General features: G+C 48.3%; 1 protein-coding gene and 1 pseudogene across 1 annotated transcript in view; one reads left to right on the top strand and one right to left on the bottom strand.

Moving 5' to 3' along the window:
• Window positions 1-17,994, top strand: part of LOC144730744 (agrin-like) — a 100,845-nt gene that overhangs the window by 30,997 nt on the left and 51,854 nt on the right. Inside the window, exons 4-5 of the mRNA XM_078611466.1 lie at window positions 16,500-16,544; window positions 17,243-17,458. Of these exons, the coding sequence (XP_078467592.1) occupies window positions 16,500-16,544; window positions 17,243-17,458 (261 nt within the window). The remainder of the gene's footprint in view (window positions 1-16,499; window positions 16,545-17,242; window positions 17,459-17,994) is intronic.
• Window positions 12,760-12,860, bottom strand: LOC144730814 (U6 spliceosomal RNA; annotated as a pseudogene).

The raw sequence follows: 17,994 nt of genomic DNA, 5'->3' as shown, positions 1-17,994 counted from the left end.
ATAACAGGACGAGCGCTTTGTAGCGGATGAATCGCCGCGCTCTCCAACGAGCTTTATGAAGCCCCCCCCCTCCCCCCACCCACAGATGTCGTCCAGAAGCGAGTTCTTCGCGAAAAAACGACGTCAGCCCAAATACAGATTTTTCTGGCCCCACCCCCTCTCCCTTTGGTCAAATTGCAACGTTCCTCGACTCTCTTTCTTCGCCGTGTCTCCTGTTCAACTTCTGTACAGGTGTTTCCCCCAATATTCTGCACAGGCCACCGCTTCTGATGTTGGCATTGGCACATCCTTAGGAGTGGCATTGTGGTGCTTGCAAGGCATCTCGGAATGTGGGTCAACGTGCTTTGCTTTTCCTGACCAAGCACCATTGGTCGGTGTTGTGTAGAATCCACCCCCTGCCACCCCACCATGATTTCACGAGAGAGAGAGAGAGAGTTGCATCTGGCGAGACCCACTCTCTTCAGTCCGTTAAGGCTAAGCCACGTGCGAGCCGTGTGGAAGTGGAGCCAGACGCGAGCTCCTCGCTCTGGGGGTTGATTCCTCGTCGCGCACCATTCCTCGAGCAAAGATCTCCACGGACGGAGGAAAATGTAAGGAATGGCCACGATCATGATCGTCGACATTGCTGAGAAAGGATGCGGCACACACAGAGAGAGAGAGAGAAACACGGCAGAACCAATCCATTTGCCGCGGCTGATCATTGTTACAACGCAGTGGGCTCGCACGATATTGTTTTTTCCGAGACCAAGGTACTCTGCAAACCTTCGGGCTACCATCAAAGATTTGTCCATGAAGCCATCCAGATATATAAACACAGAGACAATTTCAACCGAGAAGATGGGTATAAGCTGAGCAATCACTGGAAGGACGTTATGAACCAAGCAAAGTCGTAACTTGCTGTGGTGCTTCCATTCTTCCCTGCCATTTGGCTGTTATCGCCGACTCTCTGAGTTGCATTGCCCTGTTGGGTGCCTCTGCATTAACGGGCTGGGGTCTCACTAACATGGCCACCTCTGCTCCCTTAGCCTCGATGTATCGATGGTTCTGGCTGTGTGATGGGCTGGGTGTCTCACTGGTGCGACCACCGTTGCGGTGGTTCTCTTGCGTGGACGCGCTTGCCTCTCATAGTGCAGTTGGCAGCGCCGCAGCTTGTGTTACACATAGACATGACATTAACTTGCTAATCTCCCTAATCTTTCTGCCTAATCTCTCCCATCCACATAGTGCTAATCTCCCATGAACACTGCTGTTGTGCGCATATGCGGGGACGATACTCTTGCTAATCTCTCTCCCTAATCTCTCTCTCCCTAATCTCCCCCATTAACACAACTGACGTGCTTGCGTGTGGGGATGGAATTCCTTTCCAGCTCAGACCCCGCCTGCTTGCCCATCGCCACATATATAACCTTGTTGTAACAGCTCTCTTGCTGGTTCAGCAGTTCCACTGCTGGATTATTTTTTCCGCCTGAGGACGACCGATTGTGTTGCGATCGAAACGTCATGATATATTACTTTTTATTTTATTTTTCTACCTACGTGACTTTACCGAAAGAACCAAAGAGTAGAGAAATAATTTAGGTTTCAGCTCATGTACCACTGGCCTATGGATCCACACATTTCTGAATCTCGAGACAGAACTGCAAGCGTAGCTCCAGGTTAAATCATAACGTGTGGAATTAAACTGGTGTAGAAATGTGAGATACCGAACCGTTGAACTCAGGCGAACGCGGAGAGCGGTGGCAACCTGCACGGCGCGCAAGGATTAACAAACGTGGACGTTCTTTAATAGAACATGGCGGAAAATCGGTGAGGACGTCATTGGAGAATGGAGGGTTCCGATGGGTGGGGTGGGGGTGGTCTGCAGGGTGGGGGAGGTCACCGAGACGGGCATCGAAGGAGGCACCCAGGGGGTCGGCGAGCCGAGGCGAAGATTCGAGCCACACGAGACGACGGTTGTGGCGGCGGCGGCGACGGCGATGATGATGATTGAAACCCGACATAACGCACCTCGGAGGTCAGTTGGCGACTGCAACGGTTGCCCGGGCCTGGCAGAAGGAAGGAAGCGACGGCGAGGTAACGGTGACCTCGGGTGACGTCTTGACCTCGACGGATATAAATACAGTCGGTAGATTTGCTTCGTTACAAAAAAAATGTATGGATCGACTGATCCGACGCTTCAATTAAACGAGACTGAGAAGCCATGGCAGGCTGACATCTTGACCGACTGTCCCAAATATTCGTCTGGCGGGTGCAATTAGCCCCCATTACCGCATTGGCGGCGGGAACATCGGAGGAGTTTGTTGTCACTGAAAAGGACGACGGGTGTGACCATTTGCGAGCGAGTGAATGAGACACCCCCGTGTGTTTTTGATCTGTCCGCGCGAGACCCACGGATACTAGGGAGACGCGTCAATCGACTTGGCCCCCTCACTTCCAATTCGAGGGAGATAACACTTAGAGGTCGTCCTTAGTTTGGCGTTAACCACTGCATTCTGAGAATCGTAAATATGTCAGTTTGCATTCTAGATTTGAAGTTTTCGTGACTGCAAGGATCCATTCTCTTTGGTTTTTTCGGTAAAGTCACGTAGGTAAAAGATAAAATAGAATACATTTTTATCTTTTACCTACTTGACTTTACCTAAAAAAACAAAGAGTATGTCAGTTTGGCTTTTTGGCGGCTTTGCCAGGGCTTAGTTGTGCACAGCATGTTGGAGCTGCGTGATGTCACGCATTCTTGTAAGGGGGGAGAGGGCTTCTTTGTGTGGATAAATTTAGACCCAGGGTCATGGTTCGATTTTAGAATCAATTCTAATATTATCTCGTTTTTTTTTAAACCTTCTCATTTGAATTTGAGCTTCCTTGTTCTGTGTCGTCTGCGCAGTTGCGTTCGATTCCATCCCTGCCAATCGTATTGCGCGATCGAATTATTTGCATAAATCGTGAATGATTGAGTCTCACACGCGCCCACATCAATCCGCGGACGGCGATTTGTTACATTCCCAGTTTTACGGCAGCGGTTTCTGTAAATAAGTTTCTTTTTAAATACGGACACCTTCGTTAGTATTGTACTCGTATTTAAAAACACGTCCAGCATGCGGAACGTGACCCTGCGGGAGAAACAAATACGATCATAACTAACGAAGGTGGGTCAGAGGTCAGATCGCTGAGCTGGCACCGTTGAGAGCCTAGGTTCATGACCAGGCAGCTGCCCACGACGAAACCGGATTCTCCAGTGTCGTGAGTTCATGGTCTCAGCCCAGTCCCCAATGACGACGACAACAACAAAATAGTCCGTCATTTTAAAGTTGTTTTTTGCAATTACATTGTTGGCTAAAGTCCCGCACTGACAATGACGAATATCGGTTAGGCCGTCGTGACGTCAAACGTTACGTTTTCATAAGAGTCTAGTGACTCGAAGAGATTTCAGAGGCAGCTCTGTAATATCGCCTTCTGCGGGCCGTTCTCGAACACACACGGCGGCGAGGCACTGCGCTGTTTGAGAGTTTTCCGAATTCCGCGCCGCCCACTGCAACTGCGATGCCCTAACCTGCCGCGGTGACCTTCGTCTTTGTTCGACGGCTGAGCCAAAAGCCGCTGCTGCTACGAGGATGACCGGAGTGTCGCGTGATGATGGTTTATACTCCTTGACAAGATCAGCGAACTATCGTGGTTCATTTGTAGCGAGCGCTTTGTGTGTGTAATGAGTGCGACACTGACTGCCCCATACACGCTTTGATCAATCGTCTGCGAGAAATACCTTAAATTACCTTAAGCGCAAGCCCCCCCCAACTGCAACTGCGATACCCTGGCCTGCCACGGGCACGCAATGACCTGGGAACGTGAGATTGAGGCGCAGCTTGAAATCTTTACCCAAGAGCCTGATATGGCATGGAAGCGCTCATTAATTTTGTTTGTTTGCTTGAATTTACACGTGGAGATACAGAACGGAGGTCTGTTTTCCATAATAGAGGTTTCTGGGTTAGGTCGCGTGAGTGTCAATGTGCCGTTAACACGTCACCACCTGACACAGCCAATTAGTTTGGTTTGTCAACGAAAACAAAACGTGGCAATTGGTTTCATACTTCAACCCACCGTTGTGTTGGAGAGTAAATCCACAACGTCAAAAATTAGAGTACGACGTTTCGCTGGTAATGACATCCAGCATCATCTGGCGATTTTGGCAGAATTGTGGATTCCTCGTCCCGTGTGTGGCATTAGAAGTTCCCACGGGAACAAAACTGGGGAGAAAGTGTCTTAGAAACTAAGGGAGGGCTTTGACACTCGCTCCTCCGTAACTTAAATTGTGAAAGAAAAAAATGACATTAATATTAATAACAATCATTTGGCTAATGGAAGAGCGTCGTGTTTTTTTTATTGCAAATCAATAAGGAAGGCCGTGGGAAATTGAATTAGTTTTTTGGTTTCGCCGGAATTATTTTTTGTTTGTAATCTTATTCGCGTGTTTAATCTCATTTCGTCGTTTTTAGGAGCGGTGGAGTTCACTGCGGGTCGGTGCGTTCGTGTAGCCCGGCAAGGAGGCACCGGTGCCACATGGCAGTGGAGTTCTTATAAGAATATTATTATTATTTCAAACTTGTAATGCACTGCCACTGCACAGTATTCGCTCACTCAAGAAGAGAGAGGGAGATTGACTCGGAGGCACGTAGAGGACCGGCAGACAAGTGGGAAAAGGCAGCCAAGCGGTGAGCCGATGCCAAATATCCTCCCAAGCTCTGCAGTCCTCTGTCTATAGCAAGGTGTTATTGTCAAATTAATGAGTGTTTGCATGTCGGAGGATCCCGGAGCACTCAGAGAAAACCCACGCGTGCGAGGGGGCAACACTCAATTCCATACAGAGAGAACAGGTGGAGTTCCACAATTTGCTATCCTGCCTTCTACTACTGCCAAGCCAGGGTATGACACCACCTCGACGCCTACGGGAAGGGAGTTTCGCAAACATTTGTGTTTGTGATGCACCAACCCTCGCTGCTGCTGCTGCTGCCTCCCCACAGCGCTGGATTGCAGGCGGTCACGTGTTCCGTAGCCGCCAACGCCCTGGCAGACAGAGCGCCACGATCATATCTGCTCGAGCAAGTTTTATGAACGTCATCCAAACGCAGGGATTGTTGCGCCGGTTTTCAGACACGCGTCTGCCGGTTGCGATGGTGATTCTAAACAACAGCGTCCAGCGGTTCCTCTTGAGCCGATGGTCTGGATAAAGCCGAGAGCTCTTTTGTGCACGTGATGATGTATGTACACCTTGCTTTCCGCATTGATCAATCTGCGTTCGCCATTGTAAGTCTTGAATTGGGTTCATATCGGGGTCACGGGCAAGCGGCAAATGGAGCCTTTTGCTGGCGGACTTTTCGACTGCGAAATATCACGGCGATTTTCTCGTCGAAAACATAGGGCACACCTGCACACTGGAACGTGACACGAATAACACACGTGCACACGAGTCTCTTCTTGCGCATGATGCCAGCAGCGCTTCGTTCAGGAGGCTCGATGCCAATGTCGAGGTCAGGCTGCCTCTGCTGATGCTGGCCACGAAGAGAGGGCTTCAGCAGAGAGAGAGAGAGAGAGTTCGTGTCCGCTGTTTCTCCTCTTCCTCCGTTGAAGGAACGCGGACTGCAGTGGCTTTCCTGCGTGCCCGTTGTGTGGGTAGCATGGCCACAATCGCAGTGCCTTTTCTTTAATGTGTCTCTATGTGTCTCTTTAGAACTGCTTTTTGTGCGTTTGGTTTGTTGTCCTTCCCCTCGCAACACCGATTAACGCGGTTGGCTACGTACGGTGCAAAAGAAGTGCAACATACACACGTCTCTATGAGTTTATATTAATCTTTATTTGTCTCTATTGGTTCACTATACGGTCCATAGTTTGGGTTGAATGGTCATAATCACCTGTGGCTTGTCTTTGATACATCTCGTTGTGTCTCTACATATCTCTATGAGTCTCTGAGTGTCTATGCAACTCTACAAATCTCCATGTATATATGTGTGTCTCTGTGGCTTTCCTATATGCTCCAGGGTCTGTGGCTTGCATAAACACAATGGCACTCACTGTGGCTTGTCTCTGATGTATCTGTTTGTGTGTCCGTATCTCTATGAGTCTCTACGTATCTCTGAGTCTCTATGCAACTCTACAAATCTCCACGAATATCTGTGTGTCTCTGTGGCTTTGCTGTCTGCTCCAGGGTCTGTGGCTTGCATGACCACAATGGCACTCACTGTGGCTTGGCTTTAGTTACGTTCCATTCGCAGCGTATCAGTCGTCGCCATCCGCAAAATCAAAAGCAACACATCTCTGCGGGCCATGGTGGCGATTGGGTTTGCACGATGAAGGAAGAGCCATTGCCGCCCGCAAACGGCACCGGTCGCTGCATTTGGACCCTCTCCTGAAACAAGGGGGTTAGAGGGCAACGGTCGGCAGCACGCGGTTCCGGCAGCCGCGTGCGGCGGCTCTTTAAGGGCTGCAGTGCGGCTCTTGAAGTTAGAAGAAGGGGGAAAAAAACACGCTGCTCTTGTTACATTGCTTGAGGACCCCTGACCGTGCAAGTCCAGTTTATCATGGAAGTCCAGTTTACCATGAAAGTTCAGTTTACCATGGAAGTCCAGTTCACTATGGAGGTTCAGTTCACTATGGAAGTTCAGTTCACCATGGAATTCCAGTTCACTATGTGAGTCCAGTTCACCATGGAAGTCCAGTTCACTATGGAAGTTCAGTTCACCATGAAAGTCCATTTCACCATGGGAGTCTAGGCTCACCATGGAAGTCCAGTTCACAGTGGAAGTCCAGTTCACCATGGAAGTCCAGTTCACCGTGGAAGTCCAGTTCACCGTGGAAGTCCAGTTCACCATGGAAGCCCAGTTCTTTAAAGAACATCCTCGTGGCCGTTGTTTATTTCGGACCCGCCGTCTCGTATTTACCCACACTGCATTGCGGCTCTTGTAATATTTGAGATTTTTCTTTTGTTTTTACGGAATTCGACAAAAAAAAGGGTTTTTTTTTTTGCTTTGCCGACTCTGGGGTTAGGGTAACCAAACAAGCGTAACAACAACAATAATATTAATCGGTCATCATTGAGCCGGAATATTTTTGTTGTTGCTATCGCCGGGAATGGGTGAAGAGTCTTAAAGATGCCCCCCCCACCCGCTCTCTTTGCCAACTCTCCCCCCCCACCCCCTTCTACCCGCCTGCTCCGGTCGCCAGCGGCAAGCCCGAAAAATAATTACGTTAAAGTTTTATTTTTGTTCTTTCTAATATCGCAGAGTGCTCCCGATGGGGAACCAGGGTGTGCTTTTTTTTCTCGTCGAGATGAATTGCGCGCTCGGGGTGCCCGTGTCGCCGGGACGCCGTGATCGATGCGACGAGCGAACAACCCCCTTGCAAGTCCGCCTGCACGCGCCAGCGTGACAAAGTGCACGTCGGAGAGAATTTACAAAAAAGAATATTTTCAAAAAGACGTAAAATACACACAGCAGACATTATTATACGGCGTGCATTCAATGGATCCGCGGCCCAACGTTCGTGTCTGTGAATTCGGTTCTTTTCTTCGAATGCGGCGATAGAAACCCGGCCGCTATTCCCACTTGGACGGTGGGTTTTCAGATTTTGCCAGCCTCTCTTTCGCTTCAGCATCGTCATCAGCAGTGGATCATCATCCACTGCTGGATGACTACAAGCATGCACTGCTGCGACATCATCAGCCGTAATGTGTCCACTGCTGAATGACTACAAGCACGCACTGCTACGACACCCAGGTTAAAACAATGCAACGCATCTAAAGGTCGTTGTATATTTGAATAACTGCGTCACCACCACGAGTCGTGGTCTACGTACGCACTGCCGGACGAAGGCCTCCCCGAGCCATCGCAAACTTTCTCGCAGTCTTGCGATTCAACAATCCATCTGGCTTCCGCACGCGAACTGATTTAATCGCTCCATCTCTGCGGATGACGGGGCGATTCCTGCACAAAGAGTCCTGAGACTCGCACTGAGCGTCTCCTGGGTGAATGAAAGGCATCATCAAGCGAAGTATGTTCGTTTTCCCAGTCGCTGCGCCATACGTTACCTCCGTGCGCCGACGCTGCAATATTTCACCGTATTTTATTTTTTTGGCAACGTGGGAAAGCGCCGTGATTGAAGTTGACAGCTGATTGAATTTGGAACGTAAATCTTGAATCTATTGTACTCGCGTGTGCGTGCGTGCGTGTTTACAGATTCCTTTTTACCCATTACTGTGATTACACTCGCAAACAGAGCGTGGATGTGCACAGTCCGTTCGTGGTGTCAATCCACTGCTGGATGAGCGTTAGCCTGACTCCGGCTTTCATCGTTTGTTGAATTGTTGAGCCAGGCTGGGCCAGGATTCAGCACCACCACTTTCCACCCGGGCAGGCAGAGAGCTCAGGCTATCGATATTTCTTCACTTATCGCTCGAACGACAATTACCTATATTTAAGAATGCACAATAAAAAGGAAAATACCATGAAGAAGAATAAAGCTCTTATCAATGATTCACATGCTGTCTGTAAAATACGTGGGAGGTGGGGAGGGAAAAATACATATTTCTCAAAATAATGTGACCAGAGATGGCCAGCAAGCTTATAGGTCAGAGGTTAAATTGCTGCGCTGGCACCGCTGAGTTCAAATCCGGGCAGCTGCCCGCGATTAAACCGGGTTGAAGGGTTCAACTCGGTCACCGATAACTGCACAGTTCTCTTCCTCCTTCGTTTCTCAGTTCGCTTGTCCTGGTGAGGCTCACGGCGGCAGCAGCAGCGTGTTGAGTAGTGGTGGTGAACACCTCCCCTTTCCCTGGTGACAGACTAAAGCATTAATACACTACACTATACACTACTATACACTACTACACTCTACACTACTGCACTATACACTACTACACTATACACTACACCACTATACACTAATATACACTATGCACTACTACACCATACACTACTACACTATACACTAAACCACTATACACTACACTATACACTACTATACACTATACACTACTACACTATACACTACTACACTATACACTACTATACAGTACACTATACACTACTATACACTAATATACACTATACACTACTACACCATACACTACTACACTATACACTAAACCACTATACACTACACTATACACTACTATACACTATACACTACTACATTATACACTACACCACTATACACTACTACACTATACACTACTATACACTACTACACTATACACTACACTATACACTACTATACACTACTACAATATACACTACACCACTATACACTACTATACACTACTACACTCTACACTACTACACTATACACTACTACACTATACACTACACCACTATACACTACTACACTATACACTACACTATACACTACTATACACTACTACACTATACACTACACTATACACTACTATACACTACTACACTATACACTACTACACTGTACACTACTATACACTACTACAATATACACTACACCACTATACACATCTATACACTACTACACTCTACACTATTACACTATACACTACTGCACTATACACTACACCACTATACACTACACTATACACTGCTCCACTACTACACTACTACACTATACACTACACTATACACTACTATACACTACTACACTATACACTACTGCACTATACACTACTACACTATACACTACACCACTATACACTAATATACACTATGCACTACTACACCATACACTACTACACTATACACTAAACCACTATACACTACACTATACACTACTATACACTATACACTACTACACTATACACTACTACACTATACACTACTATACAGTACACTATACACTACTATACACTAATATACACTATACACTACTACACCATACACTACTACACTATACACTAAACCACTATACACTACACTATACACTACTATACACTATACACTACTACATTATACACTACACCACTATACACTACTACACTATACACTACTATACACTACTACACTATACACTACACTATACACTACTATACACTACTACAATATACACTACACCACTATACACTACTATACACTACTACACTCTACACTACTACACTATACACTACTACACTATACACTACACCACTATACACTACTACACTATACACTACACTATACACTACTATACACTACTACACTATACACTACACTATACACTACTATACACTACTACACTATACACTACTACACTGTACACTACTATACACTACTACAATATACACTACACCACTATACACATCTATACACTACTACACTCTACACTATTACACTATACACTACTGCACTATACACTACACCACTATACACTACACTATACACTGCTCCACTACTACACTACTACACTATACACTACACTATACACTACTATACACTACTACACTATACACTACACTATACACTACTACACTATACACTACTACACTGTACACTACTATACACTACTACAATATACACTACACCACTATACACATCTATACACTACTACACTCTACACTATTACACTATACACTACTACACTATACACTACACCATTATACACTACACTATACACTACTACACGATACACTACACCACTATACACTACACTATACACTGCTCCACTACTACACTACACTATACACTACACCACAATACACTACACTATACACTACACTATACACTACACTATACACAGACTCTAGCTCTTTCTGGGGGAGTTCCCCGGCGTTCCCAGGCCAGCCGAGCGACGTCGTCCCGCCACCAGCGTGTCGTCCTGCGCCCGCCCCGGGGTCTTCGCCCATCTCCGAGAAAGAAAAAAACAAAACGCAAGTTCCTCGTCCGCCACGTGCGCCGATCGACTTTGTCGACGGCCGCCCGGAACAGAAAGAGAGAGAGAGAGCCGCCGGTCACCGTGCGAGACCCCGCACCGTCTTGCGCGGAATGTTCCAGAGCAATGGGCCGTTCATCTCGTGGCGTGGCACCGATAGCGCGAGCAGATTGTTGAACGACAACAAAAAAGAACGAGACCGATATTTCAGAAAGGGGACCCCCACCCCCCCACCGCCCCCTTCTGCCAAAGAGGAATTCCAAATGTGATTAATTTAGTGTAACACTCTACGCCAGTATTAGCAATTGCACATCAGAGTGACAGAACTGCTTTCTGTATCTCTCTCCCTAAGTACAAATTCGAATATTTATTGGCATATTTTGTTTACGTGACGAACCTTGCTCATTGGCTGTGTCATTAATACTCACGCGACCTAATCCAAAAACCTCCATTGTGGAAAACAGACCTCCGTTCTGTATCTCCACGTGTAAATTCAAGCAAACAAACTAACTTAATGAGGGCTTCCATGCCATATCAGGCTCTTGGGTAAAGATGTCGAGCCCGCGTCTCAATCTGACGTTCCCAGGTCACTGCGTGCTCGCGGCAGGCCAGGGCATCGCAGTTGCAGTTGGGGGGGGGGGCTTGCGCTTAAGGTAATTTAAGGTATTTTTCGCAGACGATTGATCAAAGCGTGTATGGTCAGTGTCGCACTCTTACTCTTAGGTATTTTCAGTAAAGTCAAGTAGGTAAAAAATAATAAAAATAAAATTAAAATAAATCAATTAATTGATTTATTTTCATTAAAATAAAATAATAATAAATGAAAATAAATCAATTAATAGATTTATTTCCATTTATTATTATTTTATTTGTATTATTTTTTACCTAAGTGACTTTACCGAAAAAACCTAAGAGTATGAATCCTTGCAGTCACGAAAGCTTCAAATCTAGAATTAGTGTCGCACTCGTTACACACACAAAGCGCTCGCCACAAATGAACCACGATACTTCGCTGATCTCAAGGAGTATAAACCATCATCACGCAACACTCCGGTCATCCTGGCAGCAGCAGCAGCGGCTTTCGACTCAGCCGTTGAACAAAGACGTAGGTCACCGCGTAGCGCCCTCTCAGATGGCGCTTCTGCGGCCGTCTGGAAAGCTCTTCCTTCCAATATCAGGAAGCCACCGGAGCTATGCACTCGATTCAGGTCGTTGTCCTTCCCCCGCACCTCCAATTAGCGCGGTTGGCTACGTACGGCGCGAAAGAAGTTCAACGTACGCAACTGGACACTCAACTGATGCCACCGCGGTCTTCCAGCAGAGTCTTTGTTTGGACTGGACGCGGAGAGATGCGACGGCTGTGAGGTGGGATGAGGAGGAGGCGGGCTTGTGCCAGTGCCACGATATCTCTCGTCCTCTCCCTCTCACCCTCTCCCTCCCCCTCTATCTCTCTTTTTTATTTTTTATTTTTTTATTTTTACGATCAGTGGAAACAAGAAGATGCTCGGTGTAGTCGGCACTTTGCTTCGTTCATCATTTCGTTTTTTTTTACTTTGCTTTATGTAAACCCCCACCTCTCGCTCACTCTCTCGCTCACTCTCTCGCCCTCTCTCTATGTAACCTTCTCCCTTTCTCTCTTTCTTTTTACGATCAGAGGAAACAAGACGATGCTCAGTGTAGTCGGCACTTTGCTTCGTTCATCATTCCAGTTTTTTTGTTCAATGCTTTGCTTTATGTGCCCCCCCCCTATTTAAATGAAATATTTAACTATTTTCCCTTTGTGAAACTAAATCAATCTGTGCTACTTTCTTCGTAGACACAAACATCAACACGAAGAAGCACGCTCTGTTCCTCCTCCTTACCCCTTCCCTCTCTCTCTACCCCCTCTCTCTCTACCACCTCTATCTTTAAAAAAATATGGAACGCTTCACGAATTCGCGTGTCATCCTTGCGCAGGGGGCATGCTAATCTTCTCTGTATCGTTCCAATTTTAGTATCTGTACTCTCTCTACCCCCCCCTCTCTCCCTTCTCTCTCTCTCTCTACGTCCCCCCTGTCTCTCGCCCTCTCCCTCTCTCTCTCTCGAAGACTCCCGACCTTGGCAAACCTGCTCAGTTGCATTTTTGCGGGCGTCTGAAAATTGCGCGCGGTTCCGCGATCTTTATTTATTTATGATTATTTATTAGTATTACTCCATCGCAGGGCACGCTGCCGTGCGCGCAGATGGTAACCGCGCTCGACTCGCGATGCAGAGGTCACCGCTTGACCTTCGATCTCCCGGGGGGGGGGGGGGGGGGTTGGGGCACGGGGGGGGGGGGGGCAATTAAAAAAAATCTCCATCCCCCGCCCCACCGCCCCCTCTATGATTCTGTCCACCCAGCAGTATTAATGGGTCAGAGGCTAGGATTTGGCGTGCGGTGGTGGGGTAAAGTGTGGGTACTCGGACACACCTAGCCCAGCGTGGATGAGGAGGCCACATACCATCCTACTCGCTAACAGCACTTGTGAGTCTTGTTAAGGCAATACGGGAGGGGGGGTGGGGGTCAGTGGCGAGCGATATCTGTACCGGCCCTAGCCCCGACCAGCGTAGTGAAGTATGACTTTGCCCCGTAATGGACAATATTATTATTAAGATGAAAGAGAATCGTAGTAAACGTAAACTCCTATAGTATACACCACAGTAATACACGTTGTGTTAGTGTGTACGCTACGGTATGTTGCGTGTATACAAGTGGCGTTGGCGAATTACGTAACGTGGTGTTAATAATAAGCACCTCCATGTAGCGGTTCTCATTTTTGTTACGTTTGCCAACCGCAAAGTTTCCCCACAATTTGCCACTCTGCCCCAGTGATGACGAGGGTTCCGTAAGTACGTGCTTTGTAAAAAAAAAAAACCTTCTTTGAAGAGGCAGAGGGAAAGAAAAAAAACCACAGCACCTTCGTCAAGAGCACCACGACCCCGAAAGGAGCAATATGCAGGGTGGCCCAAAAGTCAGGACACATCCCGACCCTGACGTCTACATAATTGTAATGTGCGTATCTCTCTCTCCGTGATCGCGTGGATTTTTCTCCGGTCCTCTGGTTTTTCCCTCCACATTTAGAAACGTGCTTTCAGAGAATTTGGCTGCTATACAGTGTACATTTCCACGTGATGATAAGCTACTTCGTTGAGCTATTATATGTGATAGCCAGGTCGCTTTTGACAAATAAAATAAAAAATAGTTACGTTTGTATTTTTTGTTCATGAAAAAATTGGCGTTTGCATTTCCTTAGTGCTGTTCGCATTTTGTAATGTTGATGGTCTAATACTGGTGCAGAGACAAGGCCATAGAGGATGCTGTCTTCGGTGTGGGCCAATCAATGTCAAGGGCAATGCATTCGTTATGAGCAAAGCATGTTTGTTTCCATGCTTTACCACAAGCATGTGCGGTTGATGCCCACTTGATGCCTTGCAATCGTCGTCAATATGGTGGTTGAACATCTCAACACCTGTATTATAAACATTTTTTTAACGCATAGGGTCAATATATTTATTTGAAGAAATTACAGGGATATTTCAAGGCTCCCCCTGCTTGCCCCACACTCGCTACGCCGCTACTGGAAGTAACCCTCTGTATCCAGACGTGTGCCCCACCCCCGCCCCCCCGTGTAATGCTCCGACTTTGGCGGCAACCGTTTATGTGGACGGCAAAACAGGCGGCGGTTGCTTCGTGGGCCCCCCCTCCCCTCCCGGCCGTGGTATTTGACCTCATGACATCCGGGTTGTGAGCCACTTACTCCGTACCACTCCCACGGGGCACAGTGAGCAGCACGATTTTCGCTTGTGAAATTTTCGACATTTTCTTCCATGTCCGACCACTCCCCGTGCATACACGGTACAGTGCCTTCACGCTCGACTTCGCCCATGACTTCACGATCTTGGCACCTTATCGCCCCCCCCCCCCCGCGCCCCCCCCCCCCCCCAAGATGTCACCTCCCACGAAGTGAACCCTTTTCCCTCCTCCCTACGGCTGGACCTTGCCAACGAAATTGCATTGTCCCGATCCCCATCACCGTCGGTAAATTCATTCCTCAAGATGAGGCATCACCCGCCGCCGAAGTAAAAACTCCTAGGCCCGGGCTTTTTCCCTTGCGGCACAGGAATTGACGTTTTCTCGAAAAGCTTTGCACGCCACTGCCAATTACTGCCGATTATTTACCACCGGGGAAAGGGAAAAAAACAATAACTCACTACGTCTCAAGACGGCATGCTCCTGCTACATTGAGGCTTTTGGCTAATTGCATCCGTGAGTGGTTTGGCATTCGTGTGGGAGGAGAAACCCGGAGAAAACCCAGCATTGTGCTGTATACGAGGGGGTTGGGGGGGGGAGAGACACCACTGCTACCTCCTGGCCCACACTGCAATGTTGTTGTTGAACCTCTGGGCCCTTCCGGCCCTTTGGGCCCCTGGTGCAGTTGCACAGCCTGCACACTCTCTAGTATTGGTTGTGTGTGTGTGTATATGTGTATGTTGAACTTGTTTTGCGCCGTACATAGCCAACCGTGATAATCGCCTACAACACCTGGCAAGCCCAAGTACAGTCGTCACCTCTGCAAGGAACCAACCAGGCTCAAGCATGCTTAGCTTCCGACATCCGGGGTGATTTGATCGCAGGCGTCCACGACGTGATGACACATTATGATAGGTCATTTTGATGATGGTTCTTCTTCTTTATATCAAATAAATGGCCACTGCCTGAAACGTCGCCAATAATGTAGGGTTTTTTTCATTTTAAGGCCACAGTGCCATTGACGAACATGTTCAGTTTTGTCATTTGTGCTTGTGCACCAATGCAATTTCACCAAATGATGTAGTCTTGTTTTAAAATTTAAACGGACGAGACAAAGAGTTGGCAAGGTGATGTGTCCGTGCATGCGCCTGTGCACGGACAAAAGGACAGTGTGTGTGTTTTTTATATAAAGTGTGGTGATAGAAATCGTAAGTAATCACTTATAGGCATTCATCAATCCGCCGCTGGATGTACGAGGGCCTCCACACGGAGTTGTGAGAGATGTTTGGCCGCACTTCATCACGGATGCTTGGTGGCGGGTTGGTGACTCAGGACCAGGTTCAGGTGCTACCTGCCATTGACGATAGCCCGTGGCCAGGAATCAAAAGCAGGTCTCGGGCGGTTTCTTAGCGCACGATGCTTAACCACTGCGCCACCACTCCCAACCCATTCGTAGAGTAATCGGCACATAATAACCCACGCAGGACTGTGTCGTTGGCAGCAGAGGGCACTACAGCAAAATCCATTGTTGTAATGTGCCATGTCCCCCGCATCTGCACCTCCCGCCTTAACCAACGCACACTGACCAGGGTGGTGAAGTATGATCAAACACCCCCCCAGACCAACACGGAATTAATTCACAGTGCACTGACCTAAGGTTGTGATTATTACCTATATATCTAAATCAGCTCAAGCCTTCCCGAAATCACGTGACTTATGTGTGGCCACCCCCACTCTGAACCTCTCCCATCTCCCAGATGCCGCCCCCTTCTCCCCATTTATTCTCATCTTAGCTCCCATTACTCCGTTACAACTTTGACTGTTCCCCTTCCCAGAAAAAAAGTTGCCCGTCACAATACTTATTGTTGTTTGTTTCTTGCAGATGAGTCGACCCTGGATGACAAACCGTTCTCAGCGCCCATGCACGGTGAGTGATGCAACGAAGCCTCCGAAACCGTCGGCGCCGAGAATAGATACACAGCGCACGCTTTTAACGTACCGGCAACCGCCGTCGACCCCACGATCAACCCCGGAGGCCCCGTATCCCCACTCGCTGGAAGCTTGGGCACAGGCGGACGTGGGAGAAGGTCCCGATTTGTGAACACCGAGAGCAGGTGACGGCTTACACCGCCGCATGCGTAAACAACAGGTGACTGGACTTCAACAAGAAATAAGGCGCAAACCGCCTTGAGCGTGGGGGACGCGCGCTTTGCTGCGCGTTGGATGTCGGTAAACGTACGCGAGGTTAGGAACGCGCTTGAGTGCCGTACGTGCGCGGGTTTCGGAATTCGTAAACACGAGTAGAAACGTGCATTCACACCGCACGCGACCCTGCGACACTGGGGGTGTCATAGGTTCATTGGTCCAGGGTGGTAAATGCGTGACATTCGAGTATCCAACTTTGGGCTGTGCTATGAAACCATTGATCTCTCCGAAATATTTGTCAACCGTGCCCCCCCCCCCACCGCCCGTCTCCACCCCTGCCCCCCACGGACGCAGGCTACTCCGACATGCTCTGCAGCTTCGGGGTGGTCAATGTGTGACGTTCAAGTACGCAACGTTTTGCTGTGCTATGAAACCAACGGTCTCTCCGAATAATGTTGACCCTGCCGCCCCCCACCGCAGGCTGCCGCGACATGCTGTGCGGCTTCGGGGCGACGTGCGAGGCCGACGGTCGCAACGCGAGCCGCGGGGTGTGCCGCTGCTCGGCGCGCAACTGCGCGGGCCTAGTGGCGCCCGTGTGCGGCTCGGACCACGTCACCTATGGCAGCGAGTGCGAGCTCGAGAACGCCATGTGCTCCATGCAGCGGCGCATCAAGGTCATGGGTCGCGGGCCCTGCGGTACGACTCGCGCCGCTCGTCGTACACCTCCTCCTCTGCCGCCACCGCTGGCATCGATGGATTCTCTGCCGATCAGTTTTCTTTGGGTGGTTTTTTTCTCTTTCTCTCTCCCAAGGTTTTTTATTTTTTTTTATTTCGATCGTGCTATCGTGCCGTCGTGTCACGAGGCGTAGAACCCGTTCGGAGCACTCGCAGAGCAGGGAAACCCTCGGTCTTAGACAACGGCCCTCGGATGTGGATATCACAGAGCTTGCCTCTGAGTCCCCCTTCAAGTGATGGCTGGTCTGCACAAGTAGGGGGTGGCACTTTCCCACCCGTTCTGCATATACGCGAGCAATTGTTCGTCACCCGATGGTCAAACCGGTATATTTCATTCTCACAGCTGGAATTCGGCCGTAAAATTGAGTGCGGAACCAAATTTAATGTGATGGGTTTTTTTGGTCTAGTAATTCATACCTGTCAACCTTTTATCAGTCCATACCTTATTACAGACCAATTCAGACCTTATTGGTCACCCCGTGCCCTTATAAATCTCA

This window comes from Lampetra planeri, chromosome 36 (genome assembly GCF_965212315.1).
Source record: "Lampetra planeri chromosome 36, kcLamPlan1.2.h2, whole genome shotgun sequence".
Taxonomy (NCBI): domain Eukaryota; kingdom Metazoa; phylum Chordata; class Hyperoartia; order Petromyzontiformes; family Petromyzontidae; genus Lampetra; species Lampetra planeri.
The sequence above is the reverse complement of the archived record's forward strand: the minus strand, read 5'-3'. Positions and strand labels throughout refer to the sequence as shown.